Source organism: Panthera onca, assembly GCF_046562875.1.
Source record: "Panthera onca isolate mPanOnc1 chromosome E1 unlocalized genomic scaffold, mPanOnc1 haplotype 2 h2.Chr16_ul_4, whole genome shotgun sequence".
Taxonomy (NCBI): Eukaryota; Metazoa; Chordata; class Mammalia; order Carnivora; family Felidae; genus Panthera; species Panthera onca.
The window spans coordinates 404984-432574 of record NW_027675818.1 but is presented as its reverse complement, the minus strand read 5'-3'; the positions used below and the strand labels follow the sequence as shown (position 1 = coordinate 432574).

The 27591-nt window shown below is 38.5% G+C and overlaps 2 protein-coding genes across 5 annotated transcripts in view; both read right to left on the bottom strand.

Annotated features, from left to right (window-relative positions):
- Positions 1-1023: 1023 nt before the first annotated feature.
- On the bottom strand, positions 1024-24535 carry LOC145715154 (EF-hand calcium-binding domain-containing protein 13-like). The gene is made up of 10 exons (XM_081794807.1): positions 24415-24535; positions 24044-24115; positions 20863-21006; positions 20217-20288; positions 16255-16404; positions 14685-14735; positions 10896-11039; positions 9034-9105; positions 4991-5134; positions 1024-1097 (listed from the first exon to the last, which is right to left on the bottom strand). The coding sequence occupies exons 1-10, from the start codon at positions 24533-24535 to the stop codon at positions 1060-1062; spliced, it is 1008 nt and encodes a 335-aa protein (XP_081650933.1). The 3' UTR covers positions 1024-1059.
- The window catches only part of LOC145712422 (pleckstrin homology domain-containing family M member 1-like), a 20443-nt gene continuing 17106 nt past the window's right edge, over positions 24255-27591 (bottom strand). For 3 of the 4 annotated variants that reach the window (XM_081794802.1, XM_081794800.1, XM_081794801.1), the window contains 3 exons: positions 26800-27026; positions 25712-25870; positions 24255-24866 (listed from right to left, as the gene is read on the bottom strand). In XM_081794802.1, the coding sequence (XP_081650928.1) occupies positions 24742-24866; positions 25712-25870; positions 26800-27026 (511 nt within the window). In that variant the 3' untranslated portion in view covers positions 24255-24741. The remainder of the gene's footprint in view (positions 24867-25711; positions 25871-26799; positions 27027-27591) is intronic. The other variant, XM_081794803.1, reaches the window with a different exon arrangement.

The window sequence follows — 27591 nt, the reverse complement described above, 5'->3', positions numbered from 1 at the left end:
CATGGACATTTGGGTTTTTCCCATAATTTGGCAATTGTTGACAATGCTGCTATAAACATCAGGGTGCATGTGGCCCTTCAAATTAGTATTTGTATACCTTTTGTGTAAATACCTAGTAGTGAAACTGCTGGGTCATAGGGTAGTTCCATTTTTAACTTTTTGAGGAAACTCCATATTGTCTTCCACAGTGGCTGCACCAATTTGCATTCTAAAAATTATTTTCTCATTGTTTATAATATTCTAATAAATTCAGGTCAGATATACCTAGTGAATAATCTCAGAGAACAGTATATAATCTAATATTTTTCTAGCACTATCAAAGTAAAACCACCCATAACTTTGAGTTTGGGGTAAATTTAGCAGTCTTTGCCATATAATTCAAACACAAGTTATATAAACTAATACTGTATTGTTTTATCTTTAAAAAAATTTAATGTTTGTTTATTTTTGAGAAAGAGAGAGACAGGGAAACCGAGAGCGAGTGGGGGAGGAGCAGTGAGGGAGGGAGACACAGAATCCGAAGCAGGCTCCAGGCTCTGAGCTGTCAGCACAGACCCTGATGGGGGGCTCCAACTCACAGACCACAAGATCATGACCTGAGCCGAAGTCTGACGCTTAAACAACTGAGCCACCAAGGTGCCCCTATATTGTTTTATCTTTATATTGTTTCTTACTTACCTGTGCTTTATCTAATCCTGTGTGTTTTTTAAAAGATGTTTTAAAAAACATCTTTTTTTTGAAAACATCTTTGTTTGTTTGTTTGTTTACTATTTTAGGGAGAGAGAGAGCACAAGCTGGGGAGAAGGATGAAGGGAGAGAGGAAATCTTAAGCAGGCTTCATACTCAGCGCGAATGGATGCAGGTTGAGCCCATGACCCTGGAATCATGACCTGAGCCGAAGTCAAGAGTCAGTTGCTCAACCAACTGAGTGACACAGACGCCCCAATCCTGTGTTGTTTTAACATGAAAACCACTGCCTGTCCTTCCACACAGAGCCAGTAGATACATATTAAGTGGAACTCACCTGAGGCTTTAGGCATGTTCAATGTATCACAGAACTTAATAAAAAAATTCTTCAAAGGTAATCTTGCCATTTTCTGTAATGCAAAGTAAAATGTAGATGAAGGAATTACTGCTTCTGAATTAATCTGTCAGCAGTTAATAGTCAAGTTATAACAAAGGTGAAAAGCCCGGGGGTCAGCCTGTACTGTTCCTTCTTCCTTAACTTCTGCATACATATGATTATCAATTTCTATTCAATTATTTCCAAATACTGCTTGAATATATCACTATATTAGTTAATGCCTATGCTATTACAATAGCATTGCTAAAAATCTATCGCATCAGTCTCATTTCTCTCCATTTATTTTAAACAATGCAGCAAGAGAGGTCTTTCTCTTTAAAAAAAAAATCTGGTTACTCCTCTGAATAAAACCCTTCAGTAGCTCCTACTTGTCCAAAAACTACAAAAGCAAAACAAAACAAACACACGGTGGGCAGGCAAAGAGGCTATAGGCCAATATTCCTTACAAATGTGTTAACATCTAAGTGAAATTCTAGAAAATAGGGTTTAGCAGTATAAGCAGAAACTAAAGTTCTAGATACCTTTAGGACATGCATTTTCACTGAGGGTGATAGGCTTTCAGGAAGGAAAACAGGTTCTTGGAGGGGAAAAAATCTTAGCCATTACAATGGTTTGTGGCCACAGTACATAAGCAAATATTTATTTTTGGCATTAAACATTCATAGCGTGTGGGATGGTGAAAAAGACAAAAATGTCTAAAAAGTCTCCTTAGGGGAGTGATATTTTTTTTTAAAGGTTAAGAAACACTACTTTTAGGATAATGGTAACCACCTAAATTTACTCTGGAGAAATCTAAGAAAAAGGCTTAGAAATCCATAGGACCAAAGATGGCATCTTGATGTGGAACTCAGTGCATAGAATTTGGTGGTGAAGGAAAAGAAAGAAGCAGTTAAAGATGAAGTCCCTACTAAACAGTATCAAAATGTCAGAAGGCTCACTACCCCCACCTCCCACCCTCTGCCCCAAAGGTGCCATTAAAGTAAACGGACTTCATTTACTTCAGTAGAAACTGAAGACAGAGCTCCACACTGAATGTGCCACCCAACACCCTCAACTCTTTCAACAAATCAGGATAGAAATGGACAAAGGAAGATCTGAGATGGGAGCCAACAACTCAGAAAATAGACTGTGTAGAAAGACCAAGTCAGCTCCAAAATAAAGACTCAAGTAAAGTAAAGGTACACAAGGTAGAATGGATATGACAAACTATAGTAAGGGACATAAAGGATAGACATGAAAAGAACCAAAAGGAAAAAAAAAAAAAAAAAAAGGAGGGGGAGAGAGAAAAGGAAGAAAAAAAAAAAAACCCAATGCAAAAAAAAAAAAAAAAAAAAAGTAGAAAAGTTTACAGCAGAAGTGACAGAGCCCAGAAATAAACCCCACATATGCTCAACTAATATTTGACGAGGCAGCCAAGAACATTCAATGGAGAAAGGATGGTCTCTTCAACAAATGGTGTTGGGAAACTGAATAACCACTTGGGATACTCCCCAAAATTACCTCAAAATGAATTAAAGATTTAATTGTAAGATCTGATACTGTAAAGAAAACATAAGGAAACAGCTTTCAGACATTGGTCTTGGCAATGATTTTTTGGACATGACACCAAAAGCACAAACAACAAAAGCAGAAATCAACAAGTAGAACTAGATGCCATTTAAGATTTTTCTTTTTTTTAATGTTTATTTATTTGTGAGAGAGAAAGACACAGAGCATGAGCAGGGAGGGGCAGAGAGAGAGGGAGACACAGAAACTGAAGCAAGCTCCAAGCTGTCAGCACAGAGCCCGACATGGTGCTTGAACTCAAGAATCATGAGATCAAGACCTGATGTCGAAAGCTTAACTGGCTGTAGTCGGACGCTTAACCGACTGAGCCACCCAGGCACCCCAGAACTACATTCAACTTAAAAACTTTTGTACAGCAAAAGAAACAATCGGCAAAATGAAAAGGCAACCTACAGAATGAGAGAAAATATTTGCAAACCATATATCTGATAAAGGATTATTATCCAAAATATATAACAAAGAATTCACACAGCTCAATAACAAACAAGCAAATGAACTATTTTAAAAATGGGCAGAGCAATAGAATAGGCATTTTCCCAAAGAAGACATCCAAATGACCAACAGGTGCATGAAAAGGTGTTCAACATCACTAACCATCAGGGAAATGCAAATCATAACCACAATGAGATATTGCTCAAACCCGTTAGAATGGCTATCATCAAGAAGACCGGAGATAAGGATTTGTGATGATGTGGAGAATGGGAACCCTCATACACTGTTGGTGGCAATGTAGATTGGTGCAGCCACTATGGACAATAGTATAGAAATTCCCCTCAAAATTAAAAATAGAACTACGATATGAACCATCAATTCCCCTTACAAGTGTATATTCAAAGGAAACGAAAACAGGATCTTGAAGACATACTCCTGTGTCTATTTCAGCATTATTCACAATAGCTAAAATATGGAAACAATCTAAGTGCTCATCAACAGATGAATAAACAGAGGTAGTGTGAAAATAGACAACAGAGTATTTTTCAGCCATGAGAAAGAGAGAAATCCTGTCATTTGCGACAAGATGGTAGGATCTTGAAGTCCTTATGCTTAGAGGAGATAAGCCAAAGACAAATGTTGTATATATCGCTAATATGTGGAATCTAAAAAAGCCGATCTCACAGAAAGAGAGCAGAATGGTGGTTACCAAGGACTTAGGGGGTGGGGTGATTGGGGAGATACTGTTAAAAAGTACAAATTTGCAGTTAAAATGAATAAATTCTGGAAATCTAATGCTGTGCTGATCTAATACTGTATTACATAATTGAAAGTTGCTAAGAGACTAGATCTTAAATGTTCTCACCACAAAAAAAGAAATTGTGATAATTACGTGATGTGATAGAGGTGTTAGATAACATTACAGTGATAATTATATTGCAATATATAAATGTATCAAATCAACACATTGGACACTCTAAACTTACATAATGTTATTATATGCCCATTATATCTCAATTTTACAAAAAGGAAAAGAAAAACTCTGTGGAGGTGGAGTGGGGGGAAAAAAAAGCTCTAAGTCACTAATATTGAGGATGAAAATGAAGGTATCATTACAGATGAAGCAGAAATCAAAAAAGATAAAAAGCAGATGTCAAGGACAACTTTATCCAATACATTTGAAAAGTCAGATGAAGTGGACAAATTCCTATAAAGACACAGCCTGCCAAAATTGACAGGAAAATAGACTATTTTCTTGGTAATACCATACAATTTCAGAAATTAAATCAATAGTCCAGAATTTTTCCATAAATAAAACTCTAGGCCCATAAGGCTTCACCTGTGAGTTCTGCTTAACATTTGAGGAAGAAAAAAAATCTCTTACAGAGAATAGGAAAGTAAAGAATATTCCCCAACTCTTTTGAAAACGTAACAAAAATGATATTCAACAATACCAGTCATTAAAATAACGCAGTTATTTTGTACATTTATAAACATCTGCTTCCTTGAGCCAATGCCGCAGGCAACACCCCCTGAGGTATTCCTGGATATCAGCATAGTTTACCTTCCAAAGGGTTAACACGTGGCGAAGGGCCTCACGGACTCTGTTGTACTCTGTGCATGGCATTCTGACTGAATACTGCCCGTGCCAGTCAGTTCACAAAGTGACCTCATCTCCCAAGTACCACCACCCACAGGGATAAAGTAGGCCCAGACTCACCCATCTGTTCAGTTTCACAGAGCTCAGGCTTGGCACACTATGGTGGCACTGGTGCTCACCAGTCATCTCACTGCAGCGCCCCCCCCCCCCCCCAGGGTGCCCTCCATTGCTGTATATCCCATCCATACATCTCCCATCCCCACTGGTAGATGATGGCCTTTACAACTAGATGCATTCAGACTACTAACCATGTTCAGGTCCATGTCTTAATACTTCATCAAGTAAAACATTAGCTGCATGAAAGTCATTGTTCATCAATAATGCCTTGAGGCTAGAGACATCAATTAGATCATTCTGGAGAATTTGAATAGTAATGAAGAGTAGCTGTGTAACTGAGAAAAAAAAAAAAAGAGCAAAAACGTGCTTCAACAGCAGAAATAAGAGTACATTGTTCACTTTCACTTAATGGGCTTGAGTTGCATAAAAGAACTTTACATGAAATTACTAGTAGTTTTAAAAACCATTGTGTATTGTAACAGCTAGCAGTTACTGAACACTAAGTGCTGGAGACTCTTCTGAGTACTTCTACTTTACCTACTTAAGTCTATTATTACCTATAATAATTCCAAGATAGGCATTATTATCCCCATTTTTCAGATGAAGGAATTGAGGTTAGTGAGATTTAAAAAAAAAATTTAATGTTTATTTATTTTTGAGAGAGACAGACAGACAGACAGACCACGAGCGGGGAAGGGTCAGAGAGAGACAAAGATGCAGAATCTGAAGCAGGCTCCGGGTTCGGAGCTGTCAGCACAGACTCCAACGTGGGGCTCAAACTCACTAACCGCGAAATCATGACCTGAGCTGAAGTTGGGCGCTTAACCAACTGAGCCACCCAGGCGCCCCGAGGTTTGTGAGATTAAGTGATTTACTAAAGAATACACTGGTATTAAGTGGCAGGGCCAGGATTCAAATCCAGGCACGATATTTCCAAAGCCCATGCTCTTAACTACTGTGCCTTTCAAGTAGACGTATGTAACTGGTCAACCATGATGCCTACAGCTACATAATACTTCATATGTGGACCCTGAAATAATTGTGAAGCATTACAAAGAAGTTTACATCAAAACTTTATTGCCTTATTTCACTTAAAGTTATGTTACAGAGACAAAATAAGAAGAAGAAGAAGGTGCTGTTTCTGTAAGTCGTGCTCTTTATATTTATCTTATAGCCCCACAAATCTTGACAGCCTTGGTCACTTTCCAATGCCTTCAAACAGTTGTGGTTGTTGATGCTGTTTAATTTAATCCACATTTTACTAGCTGTTCTCAGCAGGAGGGTTGGTTTCACATAAGCTACTCCATCATAGTCAGAAGTAGAACCAGGTAACTCAAGCTTTATAGGTAAATTTGATGCCCTGCTCTGGTTGAAAATTACTGTTTAGGTTATTACTTTACTACAAAGCTATAGTGATTAAGACCATGTGGCATAAGAATAAATAAAAATCAATGGAATGGAACTGGGAGTCTAGAAATAAATCCATACATTTCTGATCAATTGATTTTTTACAAGGATGGCAAAACCATTTATTTAAGGGGGAAAAGAATGATCTTGTCAACAAATGATGCTGGGGTAACTGGCTATCTGCATGCCAAAGAATTAAAGTGGACTCCCATCTCACACCACATACAAACATTAACTCAAAATGAATCAAAGATTGAAATTAAAAGGCTAAAACTATAAAATTCTTAGAAGAAAACATTAGTATAAATCTTAATGATCTTGGATTATGTTTAGACATGATATCAAAAGAAGTGACAAAAGAAAATATAAACTGGATTTCACCCAATTTAAAAACGTTTGTGCTTCAAAGGACACCACCAAGAAAGCGAAAAGACCCATAAAATTAGAGAAAAGATTTGCAAATCATCTAGCTGATAAAGCTATAGTATCCAGGACATAAGAACCCTAACAACGTGACAAATAACCCAATTTTAAAATAAGCAAAGGGTACATATCTCTAAATGGCCAGTAAACACATGTAAAGATGTTCAAAGTTATTAGCCATCAGAAAAATGCAAAACAAAACCACGGTGAGATACTTGTGAGACTAGGCTAGAATAAAAAAGACAGACAATGTAACAAGTACTGACAAGGATTTAAAAACTTTTTTTTTATTTTTTAATGTTTTTATTTATTTTTGAGACAGAGACAGAGCATGAACGGGGGAGGGGCAGAGAGAGAGAGGGAGACACAGAATCGGAAGCAGGCTCCAGGCTCTGAGCCATCAGCCCAGAGCCTGACGCGGGGCTTGAACTCACGGACCGCGAGATCATGACCTGAGCCGAAGTCGGACGCTTAACAACTGAGCCACCCAGGCACCCCAGTACTGACAAGGATTTAAAGAAATGTACAATGCTGTTGGGAATGTAAAATGGGGCAGCTGCTTTGGAAAATGTTCCAGCAGCTCCTCAAGTTGAATGTAAAGTTACCACGTGACCCAGCAGTTCCATTCCTAGGTAGGTACCTGAGAGAAATGTAAATGTACGTCCACACAAAAACCTGTACTCAAAAAAATGTACACATGTTCATAACAGCATTATTCTTAGTGGCCAAAAAAGGGAAACAACCCAAATGTCTATGAACTGATAAATGGCCAAAGAAAATGTGGTATAACCACAGAATATTATTCTACCACGAAAAGGAATAAAGTACTCATTTATGTTATAATGCAGGTGAACCTTAAAAACAGTATGCTGGGGCGCCTGGGTGGCTCAGTCGGTTGAGCGGCCGACTTCAGCTCAGGTCATGATCTCATGGTTTCGTGGGTTCGAGCCCCATATCGTGCTGACAGCTCAGAGCCTGGAGCCTGCTTCAGATTCTGTGTCTCCCTCTCTCTCTGTCCCTTCCTCGCTCTCTCTCTCTCAAAAATAAACATTAAAAATTAAAAAAAAAAAACAAACAACAGTATGCCAAATGAAAGAAGCCAGACACAAAAAGCCACAAATTATATAATTCTAGTTATATGATGTTCAAAAATCAACACAGATAGAAAGCAGACTAGTGGTTGTCAGTGGCTGGGGAGAGTGGGGAAATAAGCACTACAGGGTACAGGGGTTTTTTTGACGTGATGAAAATGTCCCAGAAGTAGAGTGTGATGGTTGCACAACTTTGTGAATATACCAAAAACCACTGAATTGAACACCTTAAAAGGATGAGATTTGGGGCTCCTGGGTGGCTCAGTCGGTTAAGCAGCCGACTTCGGCTCAGGTCATGATCTCGCGGTCCGTGAGTTCGAGCCCTGCATCAGGCTCTGTGCTGACCGCTCAGAGCCTGGAGCCTGTTTCAGATTCTGTGTCTCCCTCTCTCTCTGACCCTCCCCCGTTCATGCTGTCTCTCCCTGTCTCAAAAATAAACATTAAAAAAAATTTTTTTTTAAAAAAAGGATGAGATTTTATGGTACGTGATTTATATCTCAGTAAAAATGTACATTTGATAAATAATGCCATTGATTATAAAGGTGTTCTAATTTTAGAGATATTCAAACGTGAAGAAAAAAAGACATTTGTTTCCCCAACGCATTTAGAAATACATTGTTGGCAGGGGTGTCTGCATTTGCGGAGAGTTCTTTGGTAGGTGTTCTCTGTAGACATGGGCGTTTAGGGAAAGATGCTGGTGTTGAAATGGTTTCCCTAATTTCAAGGAGCACGAGAGGAACTTTGGGGACAAAGACCAAGCAATTGTCTTTATGCAGCAGGGGCAAAATGATGTGGTTAGGCCACAGAAATGACATGGTAGTAAGAATGATACAGGGATTAATGGCCCAAGCATTTAAAGAAACTAGATAGATGAAGCTAAGATTTCTATAAATGAAATCAATGGCCAGTCCATTTGGGTAAACCTGAAAACTCCAAAGGCCTGTCTTGAGACAGCACAGAGGGTAGTGGTCCTTCACCCAATTTCCACACCTGATTTAATTCATAGATCCAGAACCCCTTGAGTGAAGAAAAATTTATCTCCTCTTGAGGAAGGACTTTATATTAACAGCAAAGGTATTTACTGTGTATCTTCTTCAACCCTGTTTTATTTCTTTTCCCTCCTTTATAACTTTGTCCCATTTTCACTTGTTTTTTTTTTTTTTTTTTTATATCGCATAAGCTGCTTGAAATCCTTTTTGACACTATAGAGACTACAAATTAAACACTTGAAATCCATTTAGTGATTTTTTTTAAATGTGATTTCATTATCTTTATTTTACAGTCACTTCTTTAAACTGGAAGTATTCACTTACCTACGGACTCTTTGAAAGGTGGACTTCCTTTAATTCTTTCAAAGAAATCTTTTAAATTCACCTCATTATTATCTGGAAATATCAAAATCAAGCATATTGTCATTAAAACCCTGATACTCAGTCAGTACACAAAATAAAGGCTCTGATTAACAATACCTAAAATCTCATTCTACCTTATTTTCTCTCTCAAATGGCTGAAACTATTTCAATGTAATTTTTCATACTTTCAGGAACCACACCTATTGATCAGTTAATGATATTAATAGTTCACTTTTTTTGACTTCTTACTCAAAAGTAAGAACTTAAAATAACTTTTGAGTTCCTTATGTATACTAAGTATCCTTTTATGATGCTTCACATTTATTAACTAAAATATGCACAAGAATTCATTCTATAACATGCTTGATGTGCCTATCCTTAAAAGATGAAAGCAAAGAGAAATTAAATAACTTGTCTAGGTCACAAGAGCCAGAAAGTGCTCGAGGCTGTATTTGAACTAAGGCAGTCTAAGGCCAGAGGTGACAATGTTAACTATTGGGACACACACACACACACACACACACACACACACACATGAAATAAAATGCAGTAATGTAACCACAGCAGAAAATATAGGGCTATACCTACAATGAAAAGACTTTAACTTATAACAAAATGGCAAGCTGGGTAGCACAGGAATGATTACAAATTCCTAAAGATGCTGTATGAAATACTTTATTGTATAAATGCATTATCAAGTTGTATGAAAAGGAAATAATAAAACGTTAAGTGGGCACAGAGATCCAGAGGGGAAAACCAAGTGAATACTAAGCCTACAGCTATTTGGGGATACATATTAGATCCAAAAGCAGCAAGGTGCTTGATTTAAATGTTCATGCATATTCATAAAAGAAATCTTGGGTCCTGCTACACGGAGAGTTTGAATTTAGATACCAAATGAAACTGGGATGCTTAAAGAATTTCAATCCAGTGAAAGGGAGATTAAAATATTATATTCACTGGCCCATGTAAACACCAGGGTGACCTAAATCTTCCCAATTTTGAGAGGCAGTGGGTAAAAAAGATCACCTGTGAAAAATCTCCTGCAACTCATGTGGGCTTAGGGTCTAAATTTATACCACTCTCATGATATGAAAAACTCCAGGTCAAAACATAAAAATTGATTGAGGTCAATAATAATCTATGGCAAAAGCAATAACCAATCAATGCTGGGGAGGTACTCTTAAACCTAAGACATGCTCATGGGATTCCCATAGAAAAAACAAGCTGGTTAAGATAAACCCCAAATAAAAAGCCACCTAAAACTGGTAAAACTCACCAGCTTCTAGAAGTATTCCCACACGATTTGACACTTAAGAGTGGATGTAAATAGGAAAGGAGATCAAGTTCACAATACATGAAGTCAAAGATGGAAAACAAAGATAAATATGTGACCACTTGGAAACAATGATCAAGACTAAATAATTATTCTTCTGAGATGTAATGAAACCTTGGGTATTTCCTTTGGTTAAAAAAGCAGAATGGGACAAGCAAAATAAAAGGTGAAATTGGGTCTCCTCTGAAGAAAGACTGCAGATCAAAATGAAGCTGCTGATGTCATGTCTTTGTTTTATTACATAATGGTATTTTCCCACCCATGCTTACAAGAAATGAATGCTAATTATCTAAATAAGCATATGTAGAGTATGAACAGATAGATACGGTCAGTAAATAAATTAGCAGACTATTTTGGCTCTAATTTATATCAACCTAGGCCTCACTGCGACTGCCTTTAGCATTTTACCTCCATATAAAACACTCTAAAACTGGTTCCTATAAACAGGAAAAAATGAGCAGAATCTCAAGCCAAAAAAAATGCTCACCACCGATGTCACAATATTTAAGGGCTTCACTGACGTCCTCCTCAGCTAAATTAACATTCAAACTTTTCAGGGCATGCTCCAAGTTACGTATGCCAATCTTGCCATTATCAACACTTGTCAAGATATAAGCAGCTTCTTTAACTGCTACAAAGATAAATAAATATATATAAGATACTATTATTTTAAAAAATGCAAAATAGTTTGTCCAGAGTCCACTATAGGTGAACTCTCAATTTAAGTATATATATTTAACTAAAATCTCTGCAGAAAAAAAGCAAAGTATTTTCTACTTGTAACTGACAACCTATTTATTTCAAGCAGCATTTAAAAAAATTAAGGGCGCCTAGGTGGCTCAGTCGGTTAGGCATCCAACTTCAGCTCAGGTCATGATCTCATGGTTCCTGGGTTTAAGCCCCGCATTGGGCTCTGGGCTGAAAACTCAGAGCCTAGAGCCTGCTTCAGATTCTGTGTCTCTCTTTCTGCCCCTCTTCCACTTGTCCTCTCTCCCTCTCTCTCTCTCTCTCTCTCTCTCTCTGTCTCTTAAAACTAAACATTTTAAGAAAAGAAAAAATTAAACCAAAAAATTATATGCAGAATATGATGGGTTACCTGAATCCACTCATCCATTAAATACTGAGTAAGCTGTGACCCTTTCTTAAATAATAGTAACATCCTGTACATGTAGATCTAAAGACTTCTATCAACTGATGAAATAAACGAAAAAAAAATGCTAAAATTTGAGATTAAAGCTCTTGATCTCCAGGGCCACTACCAGTCTATATTGTGCTTTTGTGTGAATTGAAAAAAGGCACCCCTCTCTATGTATCAATTACAAAGAGGCATACCTTCCTCTAGGTAGCTGCAATCTAGCATTGGTGGTCCTAGCCTGGAGAGCACAGTGGAATGTAGAATGCATTTCAGTCTCTACTTGTACCCTCTCAACCAGGCATCTTTGTGCAAGCACAACCCATACAACCAAATGTAGTCCTGTTGATACCACACCAATTTAAAATATAAAACATGATCATTACTGGGAGTTTCAATTTTTTGTCAATACCATTTCTCACCCCATTTCTCTCTCAACCCCAAAACGAGTTGTCATGTATGTTTCCACAGTCCGAAAATCGTTGCATTATACTAACAGATCTAAACCTTCAGTTGGAAAGAATACCATAATACCATTTTAGACCTATATTCATTTTTACTAACATTTATTTTATAGCTACTAAGACCAACAATGAAAATTTCAGCCCTCTTAAAGAGTTTCCTTTAAATTCCTTGAAGACAGGGACTGAATTTGTCATGTCTGTAAATAAAATTATAATACATTATATAGTTGGTACTATGAGAAAAATGTGTGCCAGATACGAGCACTGAGCACTCAGATATAAAGCACTGAGACAGTTCACCTAACCTATAACTCTGAAAAGTCTTATGGGTTGAGGAGTGATGTTTGAGCTGAGTTTGGGGGGAAAATGTGAATTTGTTTGACAGAAAATATACAGAAAGGAAACAGCACATGCAAATATACGGAACCAAAAGCACATGGAAGATATGGAACCAATTTAAATTATAATAAGTAATATGGTTACAGAATAAATACAAATGCAGAAGTGATGAGAGATGAGGCTAATGAGATAAGAAGACAGATTTATTGTCATTCTTTAATTCCATAAATATTCACAATTATATAAGTCAATAATATAAAAGATTTGAAACAATGCCTAGCACAGTAAATATCATCTAATATTAGCTATTAAATTAGCTATTAATAAGGGGCTTCTGAAAGCCAAAATTGTGCTAGGATCTGGAGAAACAATGCTAGGACTTGTAGCAAAATGGAAACATGGTTCTTGGCCCAATGATGCTTCCAGGCACGTAAGAAAAAGAATCATTAACCAAATAATCAAAAATATGACTAGAAAACAACCAGATTTTAACATGGGCAGAAGACCTAAATAGACATTTTTCTGAAGAAGACATACAGATGGCCAACAGACACACGAAAAGATATTCATCACCAATCTCAGGGAAATGCAAATCAAAATAACAATGAGATATCACCTTACACGTGTCAGAATGACTAAAATCAAAAACATAAGAAGTAACAAGTGCTGGCGAGGACGTGGAGAAAAAGCAGCCCTTGTGCAATGTTGGTGGAATGTAAATTGGTACAGCTGATGTGGAAACAGTATGGAGGTTCCTCAAAAAGTAAAAACAGAAATACTATTTGACCCAATAATTCCACTACTGGGTATTTACCCAAAGAGAACAAAAACACTAACTCAAAAAGGTATATGCACCCCTATATGTTTATTGCAGCATTATTTACAACAGCCATGATATGGAAGTATCTCAACTATCTATCAATAGGTGAATGAATAAAGATGTGGTATATTATGGAATTTGACAAAACCATGGAAAAGAATGAGATTTTTTTTGCCATTTGCAACAACATGGATGGACCTAGAGGGTATTATACTAAGTGAAATATGTCAGACTGAGAAAGACAAACACCATATGATTGCACTCATATGTGGAATCTAAAAAACAAATAAAAAAAAGAAAAGCAAAATCAGACCTATAAATACAGGAACAAACTGATGGTGGCCGGAGAGAAAGGGGGATAATGGGTAAAAGGGGTAAAGGAGAGTAGGAGATACAGGTTTCCAGGAATGTAATGACTATGTCATGGGAATAAAAGGCACAGGAAAGGGAATATAGTCAGTGATATTGTAATATTGTTGTATGGTGACAAATAGCTATGTTTGTGGTGAGCATAGCAAAATGTATAGAGAATCACTACACCTGAAACGAATATAACATTGTGTGTCCACCGTACTCAAATAAAAAAAGTTTAATGAGAAATTATATTATTTTGGTCTTAATGAATTAAGATAATTCAAAGTTCTCTAATATTTTTGCTACTTTTTTTCCTAAGTAAGCTCTACACCCAACATGGGGCTTGAACTCATGACCCTGAGGTCAAGAGTTGCATGTTCTACCAACTGAACCAGTCAGATGCTCCTACTTTTGTCACTATATAAGCTAAAATATATTGAGCATTTCTAGTGTCATTTAAAAAAATATTAATGGGTATTTATAGTATGAAGTAAATGCTATGAAAAAGACATAGTTTAATGAAAGCTTATAATAAAAGAAGCTGACCTCGACTAGCAGATAATGACAGGCTCCCTAGAGGAAATTGACATTCATTCAATTTTTTTTTTAATGTCTATTTTTGAGACAGAGAAGGAGACACAGAATCTGAAGCAGGCTCCGTGCTCTGAGCTGTCAGCACAAAGCTCAGCACAGGGCTCAAACTCACAGACTACGACATCATGACCTGAGCCAAAGTGAGACACTTAACCAACTGAGTCACCCAGGCACCCCATCACTCATTTGAAAGATGAGTAAACATTAACTAGGCAAAGAGTGTCAGGGAAAACTATTCCAGGGAACAAAATACGCAAAAGCTTTGTAGTTGGAGTTCTAAGGAAATGAAAGAAAGCCATTGTACTTGAAAATGCAGAAAGCAAGGGTAATGGTACAAAATTATACCAGAGAGCTAGGACATGCAGGATTTTGATCTTTAACAACAATGAAAAATGTTTAAAGAGTTGAAAATAGGGGGACATCACACAATCAGATTACTTTTTTGAAAAAAAAAAAATTACTCTGGCTGGAGTGGGAAGAATGGACTAGGAATCCATTGGCACCTGGCAATGATCCTAAAAAATAACTCTTTCATAGGGAATGCTTTCTTGTATACATATATAAAGTCCTTACCATCTGCTGTTGGTAGTTTCAGATTTGAAGACAAAGCCTCTTTCCTAAAGTCTGCAAATTTAAATAGAGAGATTATGCCATAAGGAACAGCATCCTGATTTTACCCAGTTTGGAAGAAAACCAATGGATAAATTACATACTTCATTTCTCAATAACATTTAGCATTGACCATCCCCTTCTTCTCAAAATCCTCCACTAGCTTCCAGAATAACGTTCTCTACTCATCTTCCTCTTACTTCTTAGACTCCATGGATTCGTCAAGCTCCACCAAGCTTCTTAAATGTGGCTGAGATTCTAATGTTACAAATGCTTCCTTTATCCCTAAGAGAACAGCTTAATCCCCAGGCTCATATATTCAATAACGTGTTTAATTATTAGTCTGAATTGTCCTTTTTTAGTCCTGCCTGCCTACCTATCTATCTAATTCTGGAGCTTTTCCTAAGGACAAGGTGCAGTTATACGCTTCATCCTATACATTTTCTACACAAATGCAAATTGATACAGAGATCTATTTGAGGGACAAGTGATAGAAACAAAATATGTCCATTTGCATAGATGGACCACATCGCAGTTAGAGAGCAGTTTAGAATAACTCACAACTAGTACAGGTATTACCTTGAAGCAAAAGGAGGTTAGAATCAAGATACATTATATTTACATTAATTTTTAAAATGTGATCCAAGCAGGATTAAAAAAATATAACTAACCTATTAAAAAGTACTTTCAAAATAGTAGGTTTGGCAATTTTACAAGATAACTCTAAAACAGAATTTCTCAACCTGAGCAAAATTACATTTGGGGCCAGCTAATTATGTGGGGGAGTGCTGTCCTATACATTATAGGGTGGTTAGTAGCATCCCTCACCTCTACTCACCAGATCCCAGCATTCCTCCCCCATCAGTTTTGACAATCTAAACTGTCTTTGCAGATTGCCAGTTTTCCCTGAGACACAGATCTGATCTCATTTTTTAGCTGAAGTTAAATTTAAAGGCAGGGGATGGCTTTCCAAGTATTGATAAAACCCATCTGGGTATATCCCAGATAAGAATATGGATGGATCAGGTAAATTCTTTGTAAATAGAGCAAATAGCCAGATCAACACTTACACAGAATGTTATATAGACCAATGGTTTAATTGTTCAACAATAACTTGTATTTTTCAAAGAGTCTGTCACCTAAAAGAAAAAGAAAGCTAGACAACTATTAGGACCTCTCTAAAATTCATAAAAGGAAAGGGATTAACTTTGAAATGAAATTACTCTAGAAAGAAACATTTTAAAGCCATATGACAACGTATATAAATACTTTCAGACCAAGTTTACAATGCAGTCCAAGAGATCATCCAGGAATTTGATACTGTAATAACTAAATCTCCGTGAATATAGAATATAAGATATATCTCTAAATCTGATCTGTAGTAAATTGCATTTCAATACATTTACAGTAGTATTTAGGAACTAAGTATTAAGATTTAATTAATTAGTATTTGGTAAAATATTTTAAAACCTTGGATAAAATTTTAGAAGAAATTTTTATTACAAGTTGCTGGTTATCTGCTCAATCAACTCACCGTCGAGCAAGGAATCATCCAACACTTCTTGAAAACTATTATCAGTGAAATAAATTCTATTGGTGTTTCCAAGTACATCTGCATAGTTGTCCTTGCCAGACTGATCACTTTCTTCCATACATTCCAATGTACCGATGATGTCATTCAATACTACAAACACAGAGAATATACATGCAACATGTAATTCAGTCCATGGATCTAAATTTTTGGAACATAACAGTAAAACTGATGGATTCTTCCAGTTTTGCACTGTCCAAAATGGCAGCCACTACCCACATGTGGCCATTTAAAAAGGTAGAGCAATCCGTTCTCCACTATAGTTTTCTATAGCCCCTTATCTTTATTCTTAAAATTATTTTGTTAAAACTCTGGGTTCTGCGTGGGCTATTCCTTTATGAACAAAAAAGTGTGCCAAAGTTTCTCTAGTGATTCTATTAACGAGCTCACCATTTCATAAAAAATACCCTCCATTCGTCACACCTGCTCCCAAACTCCAATCCTTCCCTTTCTACTTTCTTTCCCTACACCCCTTGCTCCTGTCAGCTCACTTTACCCAATTTAGAGAATCAGCAAAGCCTATTATGTTTAGCATGATAATATCAAACATCTGAACTAGGAAATCCATGACTGACCACCCCCCCCTTAATTAAAATTAAAACAAACAAAAACCTCTTCACATTTCTAAAGTACATGTCTAAAAAAATAATCTTTCAGAATTCATTAAGAGAAATATATAATAAATTACTTTAAAATTAGCTAATTTATGTGAAAGTATAATTTAATATATTATGTTGTTCCATGAGTTAGTCATTAGTCATTGGTAAGAAGTTTCAAAAATAGGCCATGTGAGGAATGGTTGAAAGGAAATCTGAGTCCAGAGAAAAGATGATTCAACATAAAAGAAAGAAAATATAAGAGCTCTCCTCCCATCCCTGGAGGGCTACTGACGGGGAAGAGTCCAAATGTTAAGTTTGGGAATGGAATTATAAGGCAGGATTTCCATCAAATATGTGGAACAATTGACTAGTTCTACAGCTGTCCAAAAATTATGGAATGCGCTGCTTCAAAGAGTCATAAGGATTTCCAAGACAAACAGTAGGATGAGTGTCCCTTACGATTAGCCTGTCCCTGAAGCCCACTAATGTGTTTTTTTAATTTTTTTTTAATGTTTATTTCTGAGACAGAGAGAGACAGAGCATGAGTGGGAGAGGGGCAGAGAGAGAGGGAGACCCAGAATCTGAAGCAGACTCCAGGCTCTGAGCTGTCAGCACAGAGCCCGACACGGGGCTCGAACTCACAAACCGCGAGATCATGACCTGAGCCAAAGTCGGACGCTCAACCAACTGAGCCACCCAGGCACCCCTAATGCGGTTTTTAAATAAACATGTAAAAATCGAAAAAACTCCGTATCTAATTAACACAGAAACTATCAAATCCTCTACTATAGACCTCATTCTCTGACCACAGTAAACTAAAAATAAACAACAAAGAGAGGACAATAATGAAATTCAAATTCAAATTTAAAATTTTTAAATTCATTTAAAATTTTTCAAATAATTGCTTTAAAATTTAAGGTTTTTCTCTTAGGCAACTCTTACATCAAGGAGAAAATCAAAATACAACTGAATATGCTTAGAAAAAAACAAGAATAAAGACTTTGATAAACCAAAGTCTTACTGAAATGAAAATTGATAGTCTTAAACATTTATTTCTCAGTAAGAAGAAAAAAGTAAGTTCATAATTTAAACAACTTAGAAAAACTACAAAATGGACAAAAGGGAACAATAGAAAGGACATCCTAAAGATAAAAGCAGAATTTTTTTTTTACTACAAATAGAAACACTAAAGATAAATCTAAGATGTAGAGCTTTAAAAAGAGAGATAATTAAAAGATCTGCTAGGAAATCTAGAAGAAGATATATATATATATATATATGTGTATATATGTGTGTATATATACACACATATATACACACACACACACACACACACAAATATATATATACAAATTTAAGAATGAGAAAATAACCAGACACAAAAAAATCAAAAGAATTATCACTGCATAGGATTGTACTAATATTCCCAAAAAACACTTGAATAAAATAAATTTCCTAGGAGAATAAAAATTACCAAAACTGACAAAATAAAACAGAGGATGGCAATAAGCAGTCCACCAAAATCAAAGTCAAAGATGAATAATAAACTAGAAAAAAAATGGCAATAGACAAGACAGAACATTAATGTCCCTTATATATAAAGAGCTATTTAAAAAAAAAAAAGAGCTATTTATAAATTCATATGAAAAAGACAATCTAATTAAAATAAAAGAAAAGCATATTCGACAATCATATGAAAAATGTTTTACCTCACTAGTCATTAAAGACATGCATATTAAAACAATAATAGAATTCTTTTACCAGCAGAATTTTCAATAAATAATATCCATTACTGATAAAAGTGTGAATTTTTACAAACTTTTTGGAGGATAATTAAGCAGTAGCTGTTAACATCTCACATCTGCATATATTTCAGTCTAGCAGTGTGACTTCTGAGGGTTTTATCCCCCAGGAGAACTTTATGCACATATATACATACAACAATGCTCATCAAAATGTTTCAGTGGTGAAAAATTGGCAAATTTTCAGATTTTTAATTGGCAAATATCATCAAAAGTGTTGTGGATAAAATGACAGTACATCCCCCAAATGGAATATTATTGCAGTCTTTAAAAAGAATGAGGTTGCGGGGCGCCTGGGTGGCGCAGTCGGTTAAGCGTCCGACTTCAGCCAGGTCACGATCTCGCGGTCCGTGAGTTCGAGCCCCGCGTCAGGCTCTGGGCTGATGGCTCGGAGCCTGGAGCCTGTTTCCGATTCTGTGTCTCCCTCTCTCTCTGCCCCTCCCCGGTTCATGCTCTGTCTCTCTCTGTCCCAAAAATAAATTAAAAAAAAGTTGAAAAAAAAAAAAAAAAAAGAATGAGGTTGTTTATGATACAATGGAACATGGAACAATATCTAAGATACACTGTTAATTTCTTTAAACCTGCAAGTCGTGGAATATTATGGACATGGTAATTTTATTTTAAATTTTTTTTTTAACGTTTTATTTATTTTTGAGACAGAGAGAGACAGAGCATGAACGGGGGAGGGGCAGAGAGAGAGGGAGACACAGAATCGGAAGCAGGCTCCAGGCTCTGAGCCATCAGCCCAGAGCCTGACGCGGGGCTCGAACTCACCGACCGCGAGATCGTGACCCGGGCTGAAGTCGGACGCTTGACCGACTGAGCCACCCAGGCGCCCCCATGGTAATTTTATTTTAATTAGTTAATTATTAATTAATTGATTTATTTATTTAGAGAACAAGCAGGGGCAGAGAGAGAAGAAAACAGAGGATCTGAAGTGGGCTCTGTGCTGACAGCAGAGAGCCCAATGTGGGGCTTGAACTCACAAACCATGAGATCATAACCTGAGCCAAAATCAGACATTTAACCAACTGAGCCACCCAAGTGCGTCTAATTTTTAAATAATATCAGAATACACAAATATTCATAGATTCAAATAAAAAAGGCTAAAGGGATATTTACCACACTTTAACAGGGATATTTCCAGAAGGTGACATTACATGAGCCTTGCACTTTATATCTCTTACATTTCTGGTCACTAAATTTTTTTATAACAGTTTCAAAATTACCATTATTATATAATAAAATGTCCTTACTTTAGCTATTGGAAAACATCATAACCTTGTCATTTTCCCAATCTTTTCCATTCAAATACAAATTCTTAAATGAAAAACAAATGTAATCAAGTTTGCCATAACTGGAAGAGTTCAAATGTAGATGAAACAAACATTTGGCACAGATACTACAAAGAAGATCTGAGCACCAAATATAATGTTTGGCTACGTGACCTCTGAATGAGTCCTGTGTTGTTTGCCATTCAACAGTTTTACCATAAAGTTCTTACCAACAAAAGTGGAAAATTTCTGAGTGTCCTTCAAAGCCCTCATACAGTCTTTAACATTCACCACGTTGTCATCTGTAAGAGAGAGAGGGGAGGGGAACAGACAAGAATCCCTGGAAAACGTAATATTAAAAAGCTCATATGAAAATCAAAACCAGCATACAATTTCTTTACTTTACATACAAGATACTTGGGATTCATTTTCACCCACTGTGCCTTGCAATTAACCTTACAAGATTGTAGATATGCTAGTTCTGATTCTACCTGTAAGGCAACTAACCTACTAAGAAAGTTGTAAGTCCAATAACTTTACTTGGTACAAACCAGCAAAGCTAGGTTTTCTATTCACAGAGCTGGAATTTCCAAACTATGTGTTAGTCACTAAATCAAGATCTATCTAAAGAGAGTGGATACCAATGAGCCCACTCCCCCACAAAATTTCTACCTGCTTGCTAAGAGTATTCTCATTAACTGTAAAAAAGGACTTTAAAAGAAAGTCTCCTCTTTAAGGACATTTACAGCAATACAAGCAAATACCTATAGATATTAGCTCAAAGGAGCCCTATTCGCTTGAACAAAAACCTTGCACACTTTCTTCAGTTACTCCTACCCAAAACAAAAAAATGGATAATAATATTTAAATGCTTACCAGAAACAAGATCTGACTGAAGAATTTTCTCTACCTCTTCTTCAGGTGACTTAATCCCAATATTGCCTAGAAAGCTCTCCAAGTTCTTCCCAGATATCATGTCACCTTCAAGCCCATCAAGAGCTAAGACAATGTCTTGTAACTCTAGAAACAGAAAAAAGTGATTCGGTAATTGAACTAACCTCTGACTTAAAAAACAACAGTAGCCATCACTCAAGACTTTTGTCAGTGGTAGTCCATGATTTATGATCACCTCTTGAATAAGAAATCTCAGTGAAGAATCCAGCCCTCAGGAAATTCTAAGTCCAGCAAAACAATATGCTTGGTCTGCCATGTTTCTTTGGTGCTAATATAAAATTGGCACAACCAAAATGGTTGCTATGGCTGAATTTTTCACTGCAATGACACAAAGTAGTTATTTTAAACTAGAGCTCTAATGGTAGCAAACAAAATTAACTCATCCTGGTGGAAGTGAAATAGATTTCAGAATCATGAGAAATGTAAAATTGTAAACACAAGTATCACAAAGACTCACTCACCTTTTCTTTTCAATTCTACCAAGATCCAGTTGTACTCTGGCATCTGGAATTTTGCTTTATTTCCAGCCCTTTCAAAGGAGGCAGTGTTAAGTACATTCAAATCCTGGCTCCAGGATTTGTGACCTGAAACTATCTGACCTTGAGCAAATTATTACTATTTAACCCCTCTATCAAATTCAGTAGTCTTATATCTAAAATAATTTAATAATACTATCTACCTCACACAGTTAATATGGAGATTAAATATATGATGTATGAAAAACACTTAAAACAACATTAGGTATATAGCAAACACTAAGTGTCATGTTAATAGCAATAAAGTTACTATTATTATTATTATTATTATTATTATTATTATTAAGCCTTCAGGAATAGCTGCAAACAGTAATCACAGCTTCTTAGTACCTTCGATCCCGCTTCACTTTCTGTCCCCCTAACATCTCAGCGAGGCAACTGCAAATGACAGTCACCTAAAAACCTGTATCAGCTCTGCTTGTTTTACCTAAAGCTTGGTTCCCTTTAAAATATGGTTTCTTTGCACAGACACCTTAAGAGGAGTCTGCTCATCCTCCCATGCTCCACATAGGACCAGGAAGCAGAGAAACACTCCTAAGATTCTGCTGTCTGGCTATTTTAGTTCCACCTTCAATCAAACCTATCCCTCCCCTGAGATTCAGGCCTGTCATTGACCTACACTACCCTCCGGACACCATCATCTACTGACTTTCTGATCACTCTTTCACCTTCTTGGAGGATCTTTGGTCACCCTGCTCATAATCCTCCCTCAGCCCCATTTCCCATTATCATCTGATGACAATAAGAATGACCTTGACCTCTCAACTCCAAAAACTTTCACTTCCTTTCCAAAGTCATCCAGATCAATGGCTATCCTTAATCCTCATCAATACCTAGAACTGCCTGCCCAACCTCTAAAATCTTCAACTACAAGATCAGACACTGACCACAATCCCTTAAAACTGTGTGTATACTGAAGGAAAGCATAGAACTTGATCCACAATATGCCTGTTTTCTCAGCCCCTCCAAGTTTGTCAACAAATAGTCCAGGCACAGTGAACTAACCTTATCAGTCAGTAATGAAGGGAACAGTCTGAGCATATGACAGTCAACCTTGCAAGGAGACTTTTCTAAAAAGAGCAGTTTCAGGCCTGCTATGTTAACACTTTTCTTCCAGGGTGGCCCTTCCTCACTCTTCCCTGTAATTATTGGCCTTTTCTTGCACTGGCTGACAGATTCCAGTGTCAACCCCCAATCATTATGACCAGCTCCCAGATTCAGGTACCTAAACTACACCTTTCTCCTTTTTCACTGTTCTCCTTTCTCAATGGTTTAGTTTCCATTTTTTTTTTCCTTCCTCCACATAAAAAGTTATCTGTCCTGAATACCAGTCTTTCTGAACTCTGTTTTCTGATTTCAAAATTAACTACCATTTACCAAGTATATAGTATGTGCCTAATAATTAGATTATGTGCTTTATATGTGTTTTTGCAGTTGATCCTGACAACTCTAGGAGAAACGTGATTTTATTAGCTTCCTTGTTTTAAAGATGAGGAAACCAGAATGACCTACAGAGACTACCCAGCTGGTAAGTCAAAAACCCACAAACCACCATGTATCAAACTCCATAGCCCATGTTCTTTTCTACCTGTATGCATTGTTTCCTATAGCACGGCTAATCTATTTCACTATACTATATTGATGCTAATTATGTTACGTGACCCAGGTAACATATTTATATGTCAACAGGGAATTATTAAGTACTTTTCTTAACCTAAAAGAGAAACAATGATGTTAAAAATTTTATACCAGGGCAGAGTGGTTATGAAAAATCTGAAAAGTATCTATCTACTTCTTTACACCCAGAAATGACTCCGCTTCCGTTTTCCTAAACATATACCTATGTTGTTATTCTTCTCCTGACAGCGCTCATTGACCAAACAGTCATTTGAATGTTATTCAAATAAATTACCAGTGATAATTAAGTTTTAAACTTATTTTCCCAATAGAAAAGTACACAAACTCCATGAGTATGATCTCCATTGGTTTTAGGTCTATGATTTAACTTTTAAGCAAAAATGGAAGTCAAGTGGTAGGAAATAGCCATGGTACCAAAATGCACATGGTCACTCTTGTATGTTAACAAAATCCAAAGAAAGGAACATGAGGAATGTCTACTAAAGGAAGAGGTAGAAGATTTCTGAGAAATTCTATAATATATAAGCCTTTACACAGGGTAGAGTCCTAAGTCTGAGGCTAAAAATGGTATAGAAAATTTTCATATCTGAAAAATTGTAAAGCTAGTATCTGACTTTACATAAAGTCCAGAACAAAACACACACACACACACACACACACACACACACACACACACACACACACAAATAACAACAACAAAAAAAGGGATTTAAAATAGGTTACACAGGCCCCATTCCAGAAAAAGGCATTTTTCTTTCATCATGGATGCTGCCAACTTTTAATCAAAATCAAGTTTTGCCTGCCTTAAAACAGATCAATGCCAACATGGTAAGCAGAAATTAACAGAACTAGAAATTCTAAAAAACAAAACACAAAGACATCCATTCAATAAAAGTAAATTTAACAGTCACAAATAATTTACTAGTTACCTTTTAACCTGGAGGCATCACGAATATCCTTTACCACTTGTCCAAATTCTTCTATTTGTACTTCATCATCTTCTGCAAGAAAAACATTTTTTTTCAGTTTATTTATTTATTTTGAGGGGGGGGGGGAGGGGAAGAGAGAGAGGGAGAGAGAGAATCCCAAGCAGGCTCCATCCTGTCAGCACAGAGCCAGACAAGGGGCTCGAGTCAATCAGATTCTCTATCCCAGCCCCTTGGACTCTGGGGCTGAGACTAGCCAGTCTCCGTGACTGCTCAGAACATTAGCCCGTTAACTTGGGGGCAGCCACAGTCTGTCCTCTGGAATGGGGAGCAGAATATACTGCTCTACAAAGAAAGTAGTGAAGGAAATGCACGAGGAGGCAGAAACTTGTCAGGAAAGCCACACTGACAGTTCCCAGCTCCGCCTCCGTTCTCTTCCAGAGAAGAGACCCCTTGGGTAAGCTCGGTGAGACACCTTGTCCCCTCCGAAGCCATCTCCCTCAGCTAACTCAAGTTCCTTTGCTACTGTGTCCAAAACAGTTTTAATACAACATCAGAGAAAGACCCAGATCCCAAGTCTTGTAAGTCCCAGTTCCAAGCCCGCCGCTCTCCCACATTTTTCTAGATGGTTAGAAGGGGTGGAGTCCTTGCCTCCTGTCCCCTCCTGTCACTACATCCTTCTTGGGGCTCTGCCTGCTGACTTAGTCCCACAGTGACCTCCTCACCAGTTCTTCATTCCCCCTGCTCCAGACACAATCTTTTTCACACAGTTGATGGTTGAGAGAAGATCGGGGCTCAGCAGTTCTGAAGGGGAGACAGAGAATACCTGTGAGAACACAGAGGACAGTCCCAGAGACTGAGGCACACACCGGCTCTCCCCGCCCCCCGGGGGCTGAGTCCTTCCAGATTAGGCAAGGGCTCCCTCCCAGAGGCCCATGGAGATATCCCTACAATGGCTGCTAGAGGTCAAGGGTGGCTAGGGGTGGGGGCAGGAGGGGCAGGAGTAAATGTATGTTTACTACCACACATCCTAGCTAGGGTACATGCTGGTTCGCGCCACGTTTGAGGGTTTCTAGGGAAAGGAAATGTCAAAACAGGCAGCACAGAGGCCGAGGTAAACCTTGCCTAATGAGAGAGGCTCTTCAGGTGAAGAGTGCAGGGATGTTGATCAGAGTACGAAAGAGGGAGTAAGGGGCAAAGTCATGGACCTGTGGAGCCTCCACGAGTGGCTCTGAGGTGGGGAGTTTGCCCTTGGCCTCGAATCAATCAGGCCATTGACCAAAGTCAGGACTTGATGGTTAGAGCTGAGCCTTCAGGGCCACCAGTCTGGCATTCAGCACTGGTTCTATGAGCCTCAGTTTGCTCGTCTGTAAAGCGGGGATCATAATAGTTTCCACCGCATGAGAAGCTGGCATGTGAAGTGCTCAGCATACAACACACTCTCGCTAAATGTTGGCCGCTGCTGTCCTCTGTTACTGGGTGTGCAGAGCCTTTCTGGAGCCTGCACCCCGGAGAATCTCCTAACCGGAGGGGCATCGTAGCCACTAGTGAAATCCTCTGCTCAGCAAAGGCACTCCTGGGTGCATTCCCAGGCTTGGAGTGGGACGAGAAGTCCTGTGAGTAGACCCCACTCATCCTCTCCCCTCTCCCACCCTGAGACCCCGGCCAGACCTTTGCAGTCCTCGTGGCAAATGTTTTCCGAGTGACTCTTGTGATCATTGCACCAATAGTGGCTGTTGATCTGGAAGACGCCATAGTCGAAGCTGCCGTCTGCATTTTCATTTACCTTTGATAGGTTGAAGTTGCTCTCCACAAAAGCCAGGCACAGCCCTTAGAACAGGGAGAAGAAGGTTTTTAGAGGGCTCTGAACTGAGGGACAAAGGACACGGAGGAGAAAGGGAGACGGGGAAGCAGAAGAAAGGAACAAGGCCTAAGAGGCTAGACGGGGCGAGCTGGCCGGAAACACCCATTAGCTTCTCTCCTCGCCCTTCGGTCCATCCACCTGCCCCTCAGTACAACCGCTCATCATCCCGCTGTCCATCCGCATCTCCTGCACTTGATGATCGCCTACTGTGTGCCATGACCCGTGCAAAGCCCAGTGAGGGACATTCAGCTGGGGCAAAGGCAGCTGGTGCCTTCAGCAAGAACGAAGACGCACCCCTTAAAGGACCACAAGACAAGATAAAACGAGAAGGACGGCACAAGACAGGTGTGTGCAAAATCTGGGCAAAAGGAAGCTAGCCCCACCAGGGAGGAGGACGAAGCCTTTGCACTGCCTGCTCCCTCTGCCTGGAATGCTCTTCCCCAGACATTTGGGTGACCCGGTCCTTTGCCTCATTCAGTGCTGCTCAATGTCACCTCCTCAGAGAGGTATTCCTTGACTTCCCCTTCAAGGACAAGGTTACCTCTCACTCCCCTGGCTTTATTCTGCTGCATAACATTTATCACCACCAGGAAGTGCTTCATATGTTTGTGTGTTTGTTTGGGACTCGCCTCTCCCCCTAGAATGCGAACACTGTGAAGGAAGGGGCTTTGTTGATGTCTCTGTCCCCAGCCCCTAAAATAGTTCCCGGTACATAGTAAGTGCTCAGTTAATAATATTCAGTGGAAGGAATATAGAATGTTGGGAGGGGCTTCTCGGGGAGGGCTGCTTTTTGAACTTGGCTTCGAAAGATGAATGATGGAAAGATGGCCACATAGGAGGTGACCAGGAGCAGAAGAGGAATGGGGGGGCGGGAGTGTGAGAAAGCAGCACTCACAGTCACTCAGGGAGTAGCCCTCACACCTATCCAGATCCTCCTTGTGCAGCACTCTGGCCAAGTCACAGCGACTGATGAGCTTGGCCTCATTTATGGCAACGAGGCAGCTGACCAAGGACATGAGTAGCATCCTCATCATCTTCGGAGGGGAGAAGGTGCAGCTGAGGGCCTGTGGTCCCGAGGATCTCCCAGACGTGCTGCTGGTCTCCTCTGAGCACCTGAGGAATCTGGAGACAGCAGCCAAATGTCCCGGCTCACTCACGGCTCCCCGCCTGGCTATTTCTCTTTCCTCTCACCATTTTATACTTTCTTTTACTACAGAAACTTTCAAACATTTACAAAATAAGAGAGAATAATATCATGAATCTCCATGTAGCCACTGCCCAGCGTCAACAGTGAAAAACCGAGGCTGATCTCCTTTCATCTATAGGTTTTCTCCTGTTTTAGCCATTCTCACTCTTGTAAAGGACACCTGGCTATGGGCAGCATTTGGGTACAGGGGTGGGGAGTGAGGCTGGCAAAGGAGACTGATGAGCACTGGACTTTACTGGTACTTGCGTGTGTGGGTTTGAACATGTGCTCTCGTAGGAAGGGCCAGGCCACTGGGTGTTGGTCTGCCCTCAACCCCACGCTCCCAGACGCATGATATGTGACTTTTCCCAAGGGTATACCCTGCCATGTGCAATTCCTGAGAGGCTGTCTTATAAGCTCTACACCTTTGTTTCCACTCAAAACTGGGGTCACTCAAGTAAAAGTGACCTTGTTGAAGAAATAAACTTCACTTTCACACTC

What these genes read in the sequence shown, in the direction of transcription:
- LOC145715154 (XM_081794807.1), bottom strand. Translation starts at nt 24,535, where the DNA reads ATGGCTTCGGAGGGGACAAGGTGTCTCACCGAGCTTACCCAAGGGGTC. An exon ending in TGACAAGTTTCTGCCTCCTC is followed by an intron (nt 24,116 to 24,414) that starts GTGCATTTCCTT and finishes TTTTTCTTGCAG; the next exon opens with AAGATGATGAAGTACAAATA. An exon ending in ACCTTTCAAAGAGTCCGTAG is followed by an intron (nt 5,135 to 9,033) that starts GTAAGTGAATAC and finishes TTTTTTTCTCAG; the next exon opens with TTACACAGCTACTCTTCATT.